The sequence below is a fragment of the Schistocerca cancellata genome, chromosome 7 (genome assembly GCF_023864275.1).
Source record: "Schistocerca cancellata isolate TAMUIC-IGC-003103 chromosome 7, iqSchCanc2.1, whole genome shotgun sequence".
Classification (NCBI taxonomy): domain Eukaryota; kingdom Metazoa; phylum Arthropoda; class Insecta; order Orthoptera; family Acrididae; genus Schistocerca; species Schistocerca cancellata.
This window is the reverse complement of record NC_064632.1, coordinates 400,280,210-400,300,023: the sequence shown is the minus strand read 5'-3', so window position 1 is coordinate 400,300,023 and position 19,814 is coordinate 400,280,210. Positions and strand designations below refer to the sequence as shown.

At 39.1% G+C, this 19,814-nt stretch overlaps 1 protein-coding gene across 1 annotated transcript in view; it reads right to left on the bottom strand.

Moving 5' to 3' along the window:
* Nucleotides 1-19,814, bottom strand: part of LOC126092792 (neural-cadherin-like) — a 329,734-nt gene that overhangs the window by 73,640 nt on the left and 236,280 nt on the right. Inside the window, exons 19-22 of the mRNA XM_049908520.1 lie at nucleotides 16,908-17,252; nucleotides 11,716-11,829; nucleotides 11,387-11,573; nucleotides 1,691-1,880 (exon numbers count right to left, since the gene is read on the bottom strand). Coding sequence (XP_049764477.1) covers nucleotides 1,691-1,880; nucleotides 11,387-11,573; nucleotides 11,716-11,829; nucleotides 16,908-17,252 — 836 coding nt within the window. The remainder of the gene's footprint in view (nucleotides 1-1,690; nucleotides 1,881-11,386; nucleotides 11,574-11,715; nucleotides 11,830-16,907; nucleotides 17,253-19,814) is intronic.

The following is a 19,814-nucleotide window of genomic DNA, read 5'->3' as shown; positions in this document are numbered from 1 at the left end:
GCTAGCTTTATGTTACCAAGATAAACATGTATGAGCAAAATCACAGTTTAATCTTAGTTTTATTAAACAACAATTAAATAAACTTTCATAACATCAGCTAAAGCACTGTTTAACTAAACAATAATAAAATAAACTTTCATTATATCATTCCGTTACCACAGATAAGTGTTACCCTATGGTAATGACCAACTCAAAGCAATAAATAGCATAGCTGTATCAGATCCCAACAAACCACTTATTTCATTACTATATCTCATAGATAATTGCCTCATTGTAGAAATGTGCTCCTAGCTCATAATCTGTGTCTGTTTCTTGCATGGATCATAATTTTTTCTCACTTAGCTCACTAACTCTTTTAGACATATGACAACACAATTTATCATTGTGGTAGCTGAAGCAGTAGTAAAGGAATAGGTATAGGCATGCAGTTGTAAAATAACAGTAAAATGGTACAAGAGAAAGTTATGTATGGTTGGTGCACTTTATACACAGGTATGCTTTCTCAAGGGTTAACAGAACAAAATTGTCAGATGTAAAGGTAATTTTGGGAGTCCTCCAAGAAAGTGTGATAAGACTGTTACTATTTACTTTGTCTGTAAATTATGTAACAGAAAGTGTCAGGAGCTCTTTACGACTGTTTGCAGATGATGCGGCTGTCTATAAGACAGTAGCAATGCAAGAAGATACTATCATTTTGCAGAATAGCCTGTAGAGAATTGACAAATGGTGCAGACTATGGAAGTTGACCCTGAATGTAAATAAATGTAACATATTGTGCATACATAGGAAAAGAAATCTATTACTGCACAACTATACTATTGATGATAAATGGCTGGAAACAGTATCTAACATAAAATATTTACTATCTAACTATCCACAGCAACCTTACGTAGAACAACCATGTAGAAAAAAATAAAAGAAAAAGCAGATGCTACACTTAGATTTATAGGAAGAATCTTAAGGAAATGTAACTCATGCACAAAGGAAGTGGCTTATAAGGCACTTGCTCGACCAATTCTTGAGTATTGTTCATCTGGAATCTCCACCAGGTAGGAGTGATAAAAGGGATAGAGAAGATCCAATGAACAGCAGCACATTTTCTCATGGAATCATAGTCAGCATGAGTATATTACAGAGATGTTCAACAAATTCCAGTTGCAGATGTTGCAAGAGAGGCATTATGCATCACAGAGTTTTACTGTTTAAATTTTGAGAGAGTACTTTCTGTTAACAGTCAGACAACATATTACTTCTTCCCACATACGTCTCACAGAATGACCACAATGAGAAAATTCCAGAAATAAGGGCTAATACAGAGGCTTACTGACAATCATTCTTTTCACATGCCATTTGGGAGCAGAACAGGGCAGGCGGGATAAGTTACTGGTACTGGAAGTACCCTCTGCCACACATTGTTAGGTAGCTTGCAGACTATTATGTAGATCTACTGGACACTAAATGAATATGATGATTGAGACAAGAGCAGTCAGTAACGTTACCAGTGGCAAGCGACTGTTTGCATTTCTCGATTTTTGTTTGCTATTTTTATCCTGAAATTTCATTAGTAGCATAATTTTTTAAAATATGCGAATATTAATTGTTCACTATTTACCTCTGACTAACTCTAAAAGAATGTAGATGGTAAATGATTGTTCATACAAAAACTGAAGGACAGTAAAAAATTACTTACATACATTTATGTTGTCTCAATTTGTCATTACATTTCACTGGTTCTGTACAAATTATGGAGTTGCAGTCTGAAGGAAAGCTACAGCCAAACTCCAAGTTAAGTGCCACTGTTGCCTGTCCCCATTGGGTAACATTGGCTACTGGAGGCAGTGGAAGAGGTCTTCCATCTAACCGTATGTCATCCACACAACCTATTACAAAAGCATCAATTTTATTTACATCATTTTAAATTAATTACATGACAATAATGATCCATTATTTACTATTAACTGAAGTTATATTAGGAATAAAAATTGCTGAATGCAGGGAGGAATAGGTATGGAAATGATGGTAGTGTTAAGCTCTGAAGCCACAACTGAGGAGAAAAAGGAAGAGGGAGAAAAAATGTATTGGGACACATATTATGCACTTAGTCCCAGAAATATATACTAATGTTTTAAAATTTCAAATGAAACTCAGTGTGTAAAGTTCTGTGTTGTACAAATGAACACCAAAAATGAATGGAACCTTCTCTCATATTAAAAAAGTGCAGAGCATTTTACTTCAAGTATATCTTAATTTTCTGATGAAACATAAATACTAGTTTCTTCAGAATACATTCACCCTCTGCTGTTTACCAGTACATTCTTCGATGTAATTCAGCAAGGATTAATAAACACCAACTTTTTGAAAAAGTGACACAAAAACAAAAGCTAATGAAAAGCTAAGAAACATACAAGACTCACATTTTGTTCTTTTTAAGCAACAAATTTACCCTTTGTGGGTATTATTGGTAAATGATAAAAAGCTAAGTTTGGGTGGAGAATGAGGTAGGCCACTATAACATAAGATGAAAAAATTTATACAAATTTTACTGTCTTGCCATTGGTTTAGAATATACATTGGTTCTGCTGTAAAATAAAGCAAAAATGTCATCTCATGAAGACTGATTTGCACCATGGTGATTTCCTAGGCATGATCCTTGTGGTACATGCTGTTGCATTTCTCCAACCTTCGAAATGTCTTAGTCAGCCAGTTATAGGGGGGCCTACTATTTAATGTGGTCACCAAACCATGGTGTCACACAGTGTTTTTCACATTAACAAACATTTTCAGAGGAGTACTAAGTGTTAATGGACAGATAAAAATCACATAACTGGAGTAGGATCAAATATGACATATTCAGATACATTGCCTGCCACTTTAACACTGCATCACAGAGCTTGGGTTAATATGATCCCCTATATCTAAGGCAAGCAAGGAGAATGGTATAAATTAGTTGGGAAGAGAATTTATTTAAAACATTTTCATATATTTCTGAGCAATTATGAGCAATTAGTAAGAATTTACATATCCAATAAACAATAGGTGAACATTAGATACAGATCGATGCATGAAATATCTGCGTCCAATTGGTACTAATGTCTCATCCATTTATTGTTCAGTATTATATTGGTAAATAATCAAATTAAACTTTAAATGAGCTATATGTGCCCTCCCTGGCTTTGTATTTTTCCTTCAGTTGACTGTAGTTGCATATTGAATTACAATTTTGCAATTATTGGGTAATTTCTCTCATTCTGGGTCATCTTCCTTCTCTAAATTATCTTAACAGTCTCCACAATAGCTCCCTCTTCCCACTCTTATCTTTCAGCATGTTAAATGCTTCTACTCTCAGTTGGTCTTGTGAGAACTGCCTCTACAGACATATTTTCTTCCTCTCTCCTATTTTTTGTCCCTCGCTCCACTTCTCACCTCTTCCAGTAACATATATCTTCTGCATTCACTCTATACAGTCAGTCTGGGGCAATTTCTCATTGCAGTTAACCCATAATATATACACTGCCTGACAAAATAAATTCAGTGTGCGAAGTATTATAAAACGTGGGGCGCCAATTAAGGAAGTTGTGAAAAACGCAGTCTAATTAACTGATAACTTCTCCGTCAATGATACTTTAATCATTATTGGTGGCACAAATGACACTGATAAACCTCTGGAAGAATTGCAGAGGAACATGAAAGATTCTTTGGAATACATACTTAAAGTGACGCAAACAAATTTAATAATTCATCCAATACCGCTTAGACATGACGCACAAGGTCTAAATGGAAAAATCAAAGCTGCAAACTGCATTATGGTAGAAAAAATCAATACTGCCACAGGCATGTGTAGGAAGAGATTATCTGTGAACTTTGAAATCAAATACCTGAAAATAAATGAAAATACAACTCATGGCTTACATCTAAACAAACAAGTAAAGATTCGCGTTTGTAATAGGCTTGCTTCTTTCATACACATGGTGAAAACTGAAAAACCAAGTACTGGTACAGGAAAAAAGCATACAAAAATGGCCAATTAGATAGAAAGTACCAGTCTAGAAGTGAAAGTGCTACCCATGAAAAAACAGACAGTTATGGACCATTTCATAACAAAAAATAAGCCCAATGGAAGTCATAACAACACACTAGGTCGAATTTCAAGCCATAAAATGCAGTAACAAGGCAGTCATTAATGGACAGACAGGTGAAAAAGGACAGAAAAAAGTGAAAATTGGGAACATTTCGACAGAAGAAAGGCAGGAATCCACAAATGGTGAACCAGCAAGCCACACGGCAAACACCATGAATACCATCCCTGGAAAACATGAGGATTTTTTACCACTAAGTACGCTAGCTCAAATAGCGAGGTAAGTGGTAAGTGGTCAAGCAAGAAATGATTCCCTCCCTGTGATGTTACAACCCCCTCCCCCCAGCTACCGGGCGTGTTGATAAACACTCCCTCTCTCTCACTCACCGGCCACATGAGCCAGTGGCCATTGTGGCCCCACATGCGATGCCAGCGCTGCTCTCGCCCATGCCGGTTGTCCAGTGCAAGGTCAACAGCAGACAGTCTTCCCCTTCGCTCAGCGCTGCGCGCACACCTTTCGCCTCCACACAAGCGCATGCCGCACTCCCGTAAGAGATAAGTGAATTTCGTGCTACCTTTTCCCTACTTGTCTGAAGTTTCAGAGCCAGGACGTTAACCAATCTCAAGTGCAGTTCTCAGTTTCTCCCATCACTGATGGAATGACACACAAGATAGTTACCACTGCTGGCCCTCCTATTAGGCATAAGGTCCGATGCCTCAACACTATCAAGTTGCATGTGGCTCGGCAGCAGATTAATGAAATTTTGGTGGCAGGTGTTCTGCAACCTTCAGACAGCAACTGGTCTTCACCAATCCACCTCATCCCCAAACACGATGGATTGAATGTGCGGCAATTACAGACAGTTAAACATTTGTATCATCAATTACCCATTGCTGAACATCAATGACTTCACTCCTACGTTACCAGGTGCCACAATTTTCAGAGTTATTGACTGTAAATGCGCCTACCACCAGATTCCCATGGCGCCGGAAGACATTCCTAAGATGGCTATTATCACACTGCTCGGTTTATTCCAATACCACTTCATGCTGTTCAGCCTAAAGAATGCGGCGCATACATGGCAACATTTCGTTGACTCTATCTTGTGACTGTTCCAGTTTTGCTTTGCTTATCTGGATGACATTCTGGTTTTCAGCAGCTCAGCAGAGGAACATGAAAATTATTTGTCTACGGTCCTCCAGACCTTGAACTCCAATGGTGCCAAGGTCAACAAAGATGAGTTTCAGTTGTGCCAGGCATCACTCTCCTTCCCAGGTTGCACCATCTCTGCTGACAGATACAGCCTCCCAAATCTCGTGTGCAGGCTATCACATCTCTGCTGCCCCTGCCTCGGCACCATCAATTACTATCATCGCCATCTGCTTTCTGCCACCGCTGTTCAGGCACCCCTGACGGTCGCGCTATCAGGCAAACAAACTTCCGGTATCAAAACCGTCTCTTGGACTGCTCTGATGCTAGAGGCCTTCAAGGCTCTGAAGACTTCTTTAGCTCACGCTGTGGCACTTGCTCACCCTGACCCCTTGGCCAAGTTATTCATCACTACAGACGCCAGCGACATCGCGGTGGGGGAAGTGTTGCAACAACACAAGGGCGACATGGTTTCTCCCCTTCATTTCTTCTCCAAGAAACTGTCTATGGATCAGAGAACATATTCCGCATTCGATAGAAAGCTCCTTGCTGTTTATGAGGCAATCAAACATTTCTGTCCTGATGTCGAAGGACGTTCATTTTTCATCCTCACTGATCACAAACCTCTGGCAGAAGCATTCTGTAACCCACCTGAGGACCCGTCCCCTTGACGTTACCGCCACTTTGATCTGGTTTCTCAATTCACAACAGATGTCCGTTACATCAAGGGCACAGATAACATCACTGCAGATTTCTTCTTGTGGATCAGTGCTGTTTCCTGCATCATTGATCTTTCCGATCTGGCCTCCCTCCAAGCTTCTGACGAAGATTCTCAGGCTCTCCTGCAAGATCCACAAACATCACTTGTTTTCACAAAGGCTAAAATTTCCTGGCGTTTCCGATGAGGTGTGGTGTGATTCTTAGACTGGCACCCTATATCCTTTGCTCCCACCCGGGCTGCGCCAACAGGTTTTCGATGCCCTGCATAACCTAGCCCACCCGGGCGTTTGAGCCACCATACATCTTGTGTCAGAATGTTTTGTTTGGAAGAATATCAAACCCCGGACTGTCAAACCTGGGCACGCAGCTGCGTTGCTTGCCAGTGCAGCAAGATCAGCTGCCACACCTCCCTGCCTCTGGGCAAGTTCGACATTCCCACAGGACAATTGCGTCACATACATATTGATCTGATCGGGCCTCTTCCTCTTTTGGAGGGCCATAGCTATCGACTGTTTGTCTTGCTGGGTTGAGGCTGTCCCTCTCCCTAACATTACTGCTGAGACAGTAGCCAAGTCTTTCATTGGCTCGGGGAATGCTCGTTTCGGGTGCCCGACCACTATCACCACTGATCAGGGTCGACAATTTGAATCCTCCCTTTTCACCATCCTCTGCAATATCTGCTGTATTAAAAAAATCCACACTACTGCCTATCACCCACAAAGCATTGGGTTGGTGGAGAAGTGGCACCACACCATCAAGATGGCCATTTGATGCCATGATCGTCTCTGATTGGAAGCTCTCCCATGGGTGCTACTTGCTCTATGCTCGACCTATAAACCTAACCTACAGGGGACACGCATTTGCACACGCCCATCAGTCACCCCCCCGCCTGAGACTTATGTTCCCACCGCACACTCCAACTGCTCCCACGTCATGCTGCATGAAGATGCAGTTAGGCAGCCTCTTCAATCTCCTTATCTTGACCTCTACAAGGTCCTGTGGCATGGGACATGACTTTAGATATCATAATTAAAGACCACACATAGACAGTTTCTCTGCATCACCTGAAACTAGCTTTCATCGACCCTGATGGTCTCACACTGCCACAGTTGGACTCTGCAGACGATCCATACTTGATCGAGAATGAAGACATGCTACAATCAACGTCACCGCACATCTCTTCCGCCAAAGACTGTTCGCCATCATTCGCTGGTTTCCTTGCCCCCTGTTTCACCCTGCGCAGGTTTCGCGGTCTCACCTCCAATGTCGGAGACACACACACCTACAGTCTATTCACCGAGAGCTGGGACGAAACATAAACAGTGTCACGTGAGCGACTACGCTTGTTTCCAGAGAAAGCATTCGGTGTTCACGTGATACGTAGGGGTGTGGAAAATCCTTGGCGCATGCTTTGCAGCTGGCGGTGTTCGGCTGGCTCCCGAGCTGTCACAGCAGACTGTGAGAAACCTGAGCAACAATGTACGAAATAAATTTAACAATAATGTTAAAATAATGTTAAACTGAATTCATTATGTCGAAGCAGTTTTGCTGCCATTCAGGTTGCTAGCAAAACGCTCCATTCAAACACAATTAATTGTTAATTTTAATAACAATACCAGTAATAATAATGATAAAGGACGAAACAAGGTTCACTCTGTCGAACTGTTTTCATTGAGGTCTATAACAAACCGCTCCCCTCTCTCCTCTATAGTGCAGTCTAATTTCCACATTTGAGTTTCCACTTTTTCTACGACATGGAGGACGCACTTGCTCCAATCCTGTGCAGTCACTGTTCTTACTGCTTCTTCTAGCAGTTCTTTAACTTCCGGCATTTTGCATGTTTTGTTTTTCGCTGCAACATAGCCTTTGATTCTGTTCACACTAACTTGATGGCGTTTAATTCACAGTGGTACGGAGGAATTCTGAGAACAGTTTTCCCTGCATTCTTCGCCATTTCATCTATTGCATATTCGTTGTGCGTTGTGCGCTGTTCTGTGATTTTTAACTGTATCTAAAAGTTCTTTCTTCAACATACCGTCTTCGAAATCGATGTTTTTAGATTTTAGCCACTCTGATATTTCGTAGTTATTGGAATTTGCACTAGGACCTTTTTCTTTTCTCCGAGAAGGGTACAGCACGTTATCAAGAACAATAACTGCATTTTCCTGAAGCCGAGGAAGAACATCTTGAAACCACTTCTCGAAGGTTTCGGCGCACATCTCCTCATGATAATCTCCACTTTTCTTGGATTCGAAAGTCCACACACATACTTCAACGAACCCTGCTTTGCTGCCAATGTATGCGATAATCAGACGTTTCCCTATACCTAATGGGCCCTTGCTTCCGATGGATAATGCGGACAGAAACGCTTGTTTTGAGGAATTTATAGTGTCATCCAGCCAGACGTAACTTCGGGTATGTCCTGCGTTCACCCACGTCTCGTCCAAATAGTAAATGGGTCTGCCTTCATCTCTCAACCGTTTAATGGTTCGAAGATAACGCCGCCTCCATAAAATCATGTCATCCCTGTCTATAAGCATGCTATCGCGCCCACGCCGGACATATTTGAAATTCATTTCTCTCAATAACTTATAAAATGTAGTTCTCCGAAAATTGCCCAGATCTGCATCTTCATTCACGACTGTAAGCACTTTGTCTATTGTTAGCAATTCGTTACGAAAAAAAAATTCATGTACTTTCATTCGTATCGCATTTCTATCGAAGTCATCAACACTTTCAGAAAGTTTCTGTCATAATTTTCCTTTCTTGGGAGACTTCAAAGAGTGTGTGGCCTTGTATTCACTCATCACACGATACATTGAAGAATGTCCAACACCTGTAGCTGCAGCTGTTTTCGAAACAATGTCACTCATCGACTGCTCTGGATGTAACAGTTCCGTTTTATACACATTAAGCACCATGTGCTTCTCAGGAGAACTTAATGATTTCTTCTTTGCTCGCTTCTTTGGTAGACTCAGAACTGACACGTCGACCTTGCTCGCTGAATCCATGGATGACATAATGAGGACAGCCGTATGTGATGCTAATGAAATAAGTGAATATATAAAATAAGAAACCATGCTATTGGTTCACACATAAACAGTGAATGCTCAGCGTGACTACAAACAGATATACTTACTCTAATAATCAGCAACTAGTCTTTCAAGCATCTTTGCAGAAGAACTTAAGATATCCTGAAATCGCCGCTGCACAACACCCACTAACGAGCTCACACCTGCAACTGAGGCGGCCACACTGACTGAGCGCCGCGCCTGTGAACCGCACAATGCATCGCTCATAAAGGACAAACGGTTCCATCCATCGCATTCGAACAAGCTACAAAATTAAATTCAAACCTTTATGAAACTTTTCTCGCTTACACCCCCACAAAAAAATTCAAAGGGGAAAAGTTTGTCGCTTACTATATTTCGGATGATGATTTGGTAAAAGTTCTGCATCAGACGTGAGATTTTAATTTATTACTTCACTATTACTGTTTTTATTGGGCAAAAAATTTGCAGACGTCATCAACATATAGTACTGAAGGCAATTATAAAATTATTTTCCTGTGCGACACACAGTTTAGGAGATATGGCGTGATAAATATAGAGTAACGCTAAAAACCAACTTTTCCTGAAAGCTTAAATATTTCTCTTTTTCAGTGACAATAAATTTTAATGTAATGTAAAAAAAGGTGTCGGAAGGTAGTTATCAGATCACTTTGTCAAGTTCAGGCACCAAATTATAAAAAACACAACTTTAATTTTTTAATTTCTGACGCCCCTGCCCTGTACACCCCTCGACGGCACCGCTGTGGCCACGTGCCTTGCCGTGTTTACAGTACGTCTCTTGTTTCGGTGAATGGAGTATAATATCAGTTTGTCCTGCAGTGTGCCACTGCACCGTGTGAACGACATTTCTATAGTGACGTTCAATGACCGAGTGCTCATTCTTTTGACAGATACCAAGGTTCTGCCATCGGACAGTTCCTTACACTTCAACATTGCACACAACCTCACACTCCCACTCAAGTGTGACTGAACACCTCTACACACTTTCATTTCTATGGACAGCTCAATCCACTTAAGGACCACACACGCCTCCACCACACTGTTAACCACCCCGCCTGCTTACTCCCGGGCCAGCTGCCATCTCATCCGGCCATGGTGGCTGACTGACTACAAAGTGGATCTGTCTCTCACCTCTCCGTCCGCTCAACCCACCTTGTTCGAGATGGAAGTACCTGTGGTGCGCCTGCCTATGCGCAAGATTTCCACCGACATCTATGCCCATACTCCCTCACCCTTGGACAACTGTAGTACTCCGTACTGCAGGGATGGGGGGGGGGGGGGGGGGGCTTTGTGGCGTTGATAGTTCATATCGACCACGAAGCTTAATATCTGTGAACTCTAAGTGCTCTGTTGAGCCTCCATCTTAACTTTACTTTAGTTAGTTCTTTGTTACACTTCATTCTGTATGGATGCAGTATCAAATGTAAATATATAAAGCTACAGCATACACGGAAATTAAGTTTTCCATATCCCGATTACTGATCCTGTTCCCATAATGACTTGCTTGGTAAGTAACAACTGAATGGCAGCTTTTTAAAGTAAAAGATCTTGCAAACACTGAATAGGGAATTAAGTTACAGCCACTTTAATTACAGAATAAAGTAAATTCAGTTGACTCATAGCACACAGGTGGGACATGATTAATTCAACTGTTAATGTATCCTGGAGAAAAATATCAATTGTTGTTCTACTGTGCTGAAATAGTTTTGGATGTGTTCCGTATCAATCAGTCAATGAGACCACTGGAACATCTTGCATTTTTGTTCATAATAATTCTGAGCTGCATGTTATTTATCCCATCTTACACATATCTACATCCCATGTTTGATTCTCATATAAAATTCCATTCTTTTTCTTCAAACATCAAGTACTTATTTTAATTTTTGTTATACTTTTTAAATAAAAGTCAGACTCTGCCTTATCAATGCATATTACATGTTTTCTTCTTTAGTGGTTGTCCTCTGATATAAATAGCTTCCAGAAAGTAAAACAACCAAATTCATTTGCTATCACTTCTGAGCCACGCAGCTTCATTTCCTTTGAAAATTAATAGAAAACTATAACGATGTACCAATATATTAGAAATTACTAACCATTGAAATGAATGGATAATTGTTTGTGTGTGATAAAAATAGATAGCCACTGATTTCTTTCAACAGGGGAAAAAATATCTAGAAATTAGTATCAGAAGTGATGCTATCTAGTGAAGCAACCTCAAATATCGTCATGTGAAAGTTTTATACCAAAGGAGGTAATAAATATGACTAATAAAATGTTACTCATGATTATTTACAAATTATATCTGAATGTGAATAAAGAATAATAGATTCCACTGCAAAATAGTAACCATATTGAGTTGCTTATCATTACCATTTCTGTAATCAGCATATATTTCTAATGTATTTATGCCAGTATGCTCTGCCTTCCCACCAGCATGAGCACCTTCTTGTTTGTCAATTACCAACCACTGGTGACCTTCAAACAGTGATGTCTGATTTCTTCTCAAGAATTCACCATCATCTAGTTCCAATATTGATAAAGAGCCATATCGAGAAACCTGAAAAATAGTTAAAACACATTTGGGAGAAGGGTATAACTTATAACATATCACTAATGCTATAAAAATATTACTAAGAAAAGGATCTTTCTGGTTTATCCCTCAATAATTTCATTCTTAATTGCTCTGTTATTGGACCTACCTTTGCTGTGTGCCAGTATCCATCATCAACAGAAATGTAACATAAGCAGATGTACTTCTCTTCAATATTCATTCTGTTTAAGTTATAACGAAAGTATAGGTTTCCATTATTTATCTGTAGTAGAAATAAAAGCCATTCTATTATTATTTAAGCAGGCCATGATTAAAATTACTATTCCTCATATGACTCTTTCAGTAATAACCTGTGGTTTCCTAATGCTATTGTATCATATTAAGTTAATGTCAACTATTTTGCACACAGTATACAGTGAGAAGACAATTATCAAGTTAAAAACTGGTACCAAGCAGTTCAGTACACAAAATGAAAAGAAGAGATGATATGAGAGGAGAGGGTAAAAATTGGGCAGATGTACAGTAGATGAGCCAAAGGATGATGGAGGACGGAAGAGTGAGAAATGACTGTGGAAAGAATGTGACTGAAAATTCTGACACTACACCTTAAAAAATGCAACTAAGAAAACTAAAGAATATAACTGAGTTGGAAAGCTAAATGTGTGCTTCTCTTATTTGTATTTTAGAAGAATGAAAAGGGAGATAAGCAGAAAAGGGAGCAGAATCATTAGTTCTGTAATGACCCAAAAAGTAGAAATGAGTCGAAAGCACTTCTCCTAATGTTAAAAGGAATATGCTTCTTTAATGAAACTTTGAATGTTGTATGTAACTAAAACTCAGGTTACTCCTCTCAGCGGTAGTGAATTAAATATTCTTCCACAACACATTTTTGCATAAATACTAAAAATATAGTATGAAACGTGACACTGTTGTTGTTATTTCACTACAGTGGTTTTTCATCAGGAATGAAGTAAAGAGATCAAGTACTCATAATGAAAAGAGATAAAAAAGAAATCATAAATGAAACCATCCTTGAACCCTGGTTCCAGAGAAACTAAAATATTAACTTATTTCCTAAATTTATGATGAAACAACTGACTATTAAAACCCCAAACAGATGAAGAGTGACAAGAAGGACAAGGAATAGTGAAGAAAATTGTTACAAATCTAAAAATAAAATTTTAATATCAGTCATTGTATAAATGACCTTAAAGCATCATGTTATGCTTTTGGAATATATTTTCTAAGATTTGAAGGTACTAGTTTCACTGTATAAATATGAGTTGATAAGACATCAATTAAGCTGCTGTGGACCTACTTTCCTGTCTCAACATTCGGGAGGACGACGGTTCAATTCCGTCCCCAGCCATCCTGATTTAGGTTTTCTGTGATTTCCCTAAATTGCTTCAGGCAAATGTGGGGATGATTCCTTTAAAAGGGCACAGTCAATTTCCTTCCCCATCCTTCCCTCACCCAAGTTTGCGCTCTGTCTCTAATGACCTTGTTGTCGACAGGACATTAAACACTAATCTCCTCCTCCTCCTGTCTTAACACTCATCAAATTGTATAAATAATTACTTTTCTAATGCAGTGATTTTGGCCCACAAAATAGTAATAAGCAAGCCTGTTGAGTTTAAAAAGCATGTACTTCTTAAAAATAACACAGCCAGTATTACTGTTTTCTGTATATTAATATTGTCGCAGAAGAAGCTGAGTAGCACACTCACTGTAGTGTAGTTGTAATGATACGAGACTGTTGCATGGAGAGTAGTGAGTTCAAAACTCCCCTGAACTGTAAAATTTTAATTTCAATATTCAGTTTGAGTACATTCTAGAAGTATCCACAAATGTCAAGATTCATTGTGCTGGAATGTTCTGCAACTGTATATATACCGTATGTGTTCTGGCCGGAGGCAGTTCGCTCCACACTCTTGTATGTGCAAGTGCTGAATAAACCTTTGTTAAGCGAAGTTAGTGTTTGTCATTCATCTAATTACACCTTCTTCTATGTGACATTATTCTAGTAGATTATCTTGGCTTTTGTAAGTGTCCTAGAAGCACAGGCTATAACCTTCTCTTTTCCATCTGAAATTTGTACCAGAACAACACCGATTCCGTACCACCTGGCATCTGTGGGTAGTTCTGTAGGTAACCTCTCAGCATACAAACTAAGTACAGGGTCATTCATCAGAGCTTTTCACAGCACATCAAAAGAATCTTGTTGACCAACACGGCAGATAAATTTAGCATCAGCTTTTAACAACTCTTGGAGTGACCTGGCTTTGATACAAAAGTCTTTGATAAAATGACGGTAATAAGAACATAATCTGAGGAAGCTTCTCACATCTCTAATACTTTTAGGAATAGGAAATTCCATTATAGATCTTACATTTTCTGGGTCTGGCCACACACCTTTGTTTGACACAAGGTGTCCAAGTATTTTGATTTCTTTTGCTCCAAAGAGACTCTTTCTTGGATTAAGTTTCAGTCCGCTTTGTTGGAGACACTTAAGAATGGCCCTCAGTCTTTTTATGTGCTCATAAAATGTCTCTGAAAACACTATAGTGTCATCTAATTAACAAAGACACATTGTCCACTTCAGGTGACTTAGAAAATTATCCACCATCCAGTCAAAAGTTGCTGGTGCATTACACAAACTAAACGGCATTATCTTAAACTCATACAGGCTCCCAGGGGTGATGAATGCAGTTTTCTCATCATCAGCCTCATCTACTTCGATTTGCCAGTATCCTGAGTACATGTGCATGGTTTATAAAAACTTTGCCCCTTTCAGACAATCTAGTGTATCACCAATTCGTGGAAGAGGGTAAAAGTCTTTTTTAGTTATCTTATTATGCTTCCTTTTAATCAACACAAAAGCCCCAACTTCCATTCTTCTTCCTGACAAGGATGACTGGTGATGACCACGGGCTGATTGATGTCATTCTTCACCATTTTCTCTACTTCGCTGCGAATTATTTGATGTTCCATATTGACACACGGTATGCTCTCTGGCTTATTGGTTGATGGTCTCCAGTGCTAATCCAGTGCTTCACCATCAATTTGTCTAATTTGCTCTTCATCTATGGATTGAAGCATTCAGAGAACTCTTGAAGAATGACAAGTAGCTTCTTCTGTTGTTACTTAGTGTGATCTGGTAATAGTTGAGCTAGAAGATCTTGTCTTGTAGTGATGGCGCACACTGTTGATGACACAGTGGCTCCCATCAGGCCACAGCAGAGCTGCCATTTACGTGGCAAGAAACCTGAGTTTGAGTCATATTCAACAGATCACAATCTATTGGAGACAGAAGAAGAAGAGGGTGTTATGATAACAACAGCTGTGTGCCACCGCATGAGACATCCTTCCAGGATGGTGATGATGGCCAAGATCCAAACAAGTGGCTGAAGGTATATGAGCGTATTGCCAAATTTAAGAAATGGGATGACACCGTGTGCTTGGTTAATGTATTTTTCTACTTGGAGGGCACTACCAAGCAAGGGTATGAGAACAATGAGGAGAAGTTCACAAGCTGGGAAGTATTCCAGGTGGAACTGCGCAAGTATTTTGGTGACACACAACGACAGAAGTGCAAGGCTGAAGGTAAATTAAAGTGCAGGGCACAGTGTCCTGGAGAAACGATAGCATCCTACATTCAAGACGTCTTAGTGGATCCTAGAATGAAGGAGGAAGATAAGGTTGCACATCTCGTGAAAGGTGTTTCTGAGGACATGAATCAAGCCCTACTCCTGTAGGAGGTTTTGACAGCAGATGACTTTATAAAATGGTGCCAGTATATGAGACAATGCATCAAAAAGGAATTACACACAAGAAGTTTGAACAGCTTCCAAACGTTGTATCAATGTCTGCGAGGCAACTGCTTTCACAAGTGTTCTTCGTCAGATAGTGAGAGAGGAAGTTGGATTACACAGCATGCAAAATACCGAAATGCTTCAAGAGGTCATAAGGGAGGAAGTGAAACAGACATTGAACCCAATCTCTTGTCCTTCATTTCCCTTTAAAATGGTGAAAAAGTCAAGACCCAGGTGAAGTTCCATTCCTAAAATGCCGCGTGAGAAACCTGTTTCGGCACCAAGGAAGACTGAGGTCTAGAGGACCCAGGATAACCAACTAGTATGTTTCCACTTTGGACGACCGAGACATGTGGTGTGCTATTGTTGAGAATGGTGGCAGATGACACCTGCACCAGAAGACAGCAGACTGATCTTAGCCGATGCCAACTCCGGGACGACAAAGATGAACAAGAAGATGTGGATGCAACACGATGTAGGTCACCATCGCCGCAAGCTAGCCGCTGGAGAGGACACTCCCCAACATATTGATCAAGGTCTCCATTGCTGTTTAGAAGCTCCAGCCAATCATCTAGCTGTTGCAACCTGGAAAACAAAAGGATGCAACCTTCCTTGAAGGTGAAGCCGCTGAAGAGAAAAATCCTCCGCTGTCAATCACTACAAAAATGATAGGAAACTACTTCAATATCCTCAATGATGGCTGACAAGCCCAAGTTCTTGTGGACTCTGGAGCGTCATATTCAGTCATTTCTGAGAAGTACCATCGCCAGTTGCAGAAAACCGTATTTGTTGACAGCAAAACATCTCTGTGGCTAATGGGAAATATGTGAAACCTACAGGAAGATATGTCATTCATATGGGTATAAGTGGCCATACACAGCCCTTAGAATTCATCATCTTACAAGAGTGTAGTCATGACCTCATTCTCAGATGGGACTTTCTGAAAGCTTCTCAGGCAATTATAGATTGTGGATACTCAAAGATTATGCTAGAAGAGATGAGATACTGTGGACAGGAAGATGTACATCCAAGTGTGTGGAGACTATGTGTGTGGATGAAGCAAACATTCTTGCAGTCAGCACTAGAAAGGTAACAGTCTAGTATCGTTACCATTACACTACAGTGACTGTGCTACTCAGCTTCTTCTGTGACAGTATATATACCGTATGTGTTCTGGCCAGAGGCATTTCGTTCTGTGTTCTTGTATGTGCAAGTGCTGAATAAACCTTTGTTAAGTGAAGTTAGTGTTCATCATTCATCTACTTACACCTTCTTCTACATGACAATATAAAAACTGAAATTAAATTAAACAAATAATTCAAGCTCAAGAACTCATTATCTATCCACTAAACCAAATAAAATTGAAATAATATTTTCATTTTCTTCTTCTTAACAAAAGAACACTTAAGAAAGACAAATAGAAACCTTGCTGTATTCACTTCTTTAAGAAGGAACAATATAACTTTTAATATTGCAAATTAAGTCACAATTCTAATTTGAAGGCTAGAATATTACAAGAGCAACAAACCTCAAGGACTGCATATTCAAGTGACTGCTGGTCAGCAAGACGAAACAGCTCACCGTCTTTCTCCTCAGTCCTGAACCGTAACTGCATAAGTGTTGTGAAATGGCCAATTTCAAAAGATAGTGCAAACTTAATGTAGCTATGAGGTAGAAATGTGACTGGTTGTGTAGGTGAAGAACATGAGGGCCCACTCCAGCCAGCGTCACACAAACACCATGGTGCTCTCTCTGTAAAGTCAGCTTGACAGACTCCATGCCCAGAGCAGTTTACTGTGCTGCATGCAAGTTTTGTTTGAAGGCAGTCAGGTACTGTGCCAACTGACAACAACACATCAGCCAAGTCCAAAATCTGTTAGAAAAGTGAATCAATTCTGAGCAAACATTTTGGATCTTTTGTAAAATGTGAATTGCAAAAACACAAATATATAGTTCCATGGTTTGTATTCCAGCCAATAAAAACATGATTTGGACATGCTCTTGAACAGATGATATTTAAAACAAAGTGTTGTCGAGTATTAACAAACTGACTTCCAATATTCTATAAGTAATTTGAGATATAATCATAAAATATCTGATTTTGTGTCACTTAGTTGTGCTTTGTCAAAATTAGCTATAAAAGTTTCCTGTGCCATGTCTTCATTGCATTAGCACTGGTAATGTTATTGAAAGTTCCTGATATCTTAGTATAACCATCATGCTAACAGGTCCTTTTGACAGAATTACTCTGATTTTCAAACAAAAGTCTTTTCAATTTTTTGCTGTCAATAATGGTGCATAAAAGTAACAACAATTATTTTTCTGTTGGCAGTGTTCTAATCTTCCATTAGATACTTACAAGCCATTAGTGACAGATACACAAAAATAAATGTTTTATGGAATGACTAAAATATGATCAATGAATTTAAAACATTAATAATTTGACTAGAGAAAATATAGATAGAGAGAAATCCTATTCATTTTTGATGAGAAGATATTTTCTGTCTAACTTAATGTTAAACATTCTTGTAAGTTCTGTTGTTAGATGAACACTGATTTTGAAATTACAAATTTGAGGGAACTGACATGCTAATATAAAATTATGATTCATTTCATAAAACCACTAGCAGGTAGGAGAACAGTGTTTTGGTTGGCTGATTCAGAAGAGCTGAACCAGGCAACCATTTTTAGAAGGATGTTTAAGAAACACAGAGTGTCAAGAAATTTTTTGAAATTTTGGCCTCATAATCCTTTGAAATCCATTTAAAAAATTCTGAACTGGGACAAAAACAATGGGGATGGATATCATGAACTGACTCAAAAGGACATCAAAATACTCTCAAGAGAAATGAGAAAATTGCTGGAAGAAAGTAATAACAACACACTACAATAATTCAGTGGATTCATAGACACTTTGAGTAGCAAATTACAAGAAAGGGATAATATCATAACAAAAATATGTAATAATGTAGATAGACTGGCTGATAAAAGTTGACAAAATGGGTAATAACATAGATGGACTGGGTAATAAAACTGTTGATATTAAAAATGAAATAAGTAGCGAATTTAAGCTTGCAAAGGTTCGGTTAGAAATTTATGAATTGAAATTTGCTGCCAAATAAAGGTATAAACAATTAAATTCTGGGGTAGAAGTTGGTTTAGAACTCAAGAAAAATACTATGATTAATGTTGAAAACCCTGATGTACCGAATACAACAAATACTGATGATAATGCAATTATTTCATGTAATGATTGTGCAGAGATCAATGTTTTCAATGGAGTAGATGATGCCAAAGATGAGATAAAATATTCTATTGTTTTGTAAGGTGAGTATTTATCTCAGGAAAGTAAAAGTGTTGTATTTGAGTTGTCAAAAGTAGTTGAATTATCAGTAGTAAGTGCATGGTGTGTGAGAATTTGTGTGGGAAAGACTATTCAAATTTTGTAAAAATGAATCTACTGTGGAAATATTATTCAAATTCTTTAACAACTACTGATTGACTGATGGTAAAAAATATCAGAACAAATTCTGTAATAAGTTTAAAAATAACCAGAAACAATTCGGCAAAATAAATCTCAGGTGATCAGTCTGGTGTGAGTGTACAAAGGACACAATATTTTGGCAATTGACCTTGCTGCCATCATCAGGTGTGCTGATGTATTGCCAAGGGATGGCAGGCATGAGCTATACAGGATGTTTCAAAATGAAAATACCGGTTTTAAGGCATTGTAGCACTTATTACGTTCAACTTACAATTGTAAATAATACACCAAATGAAAGAGCAACTCAAACAGTTTTGTTTCTATACCTGTGCATATGGAATGACAAATAGTGACTGAAAAACGTGTTGAACGAGTGCGACTCTTTCACGCTTAGCCCCAAGAAATATCCTCACGGAAAGTTTATGGGCCTTTATTTTTTGGTGAATCAACTGTAACTGATGTTTCTTGTTTTGATGTGCTACAGCTATGGCCCATGCCTCAATGGGAAGAAGCTGAACAAAACATCTTGATTTGGGAGCAAGATGGTGTGCCGCCTCACTGGCATAACTGAGTACGCGACTGGTTAAATGATGTTGTATGCGACCAGTGGATTGAGTACAAGGGGCTGGTTGACACAGCATTTTATGCATGACCTCTACGTTCACACACGATTTGATTTGATCGTGTGTATGTGCCTCTGATACCATCTGATCTATCCGAGTTCAGAAACAGTGTTATTGCAACAGTTACCCCTGACACATTGATCAAGGTTTCGGAAAAACTCGCCTATCGACTCGATATGTGACCAGTGTTCAGAAAAATTGTTTGTGTTTCTGTTTCATTTGGTGTAGCATTTATAATTGTAAGGTGAATGTAATATGTGCTACCAAGCCTTAAAACTTGTATATTCATTTTGAAACACCCTGTATATCAGAGTCCCCCTCCCCCTCC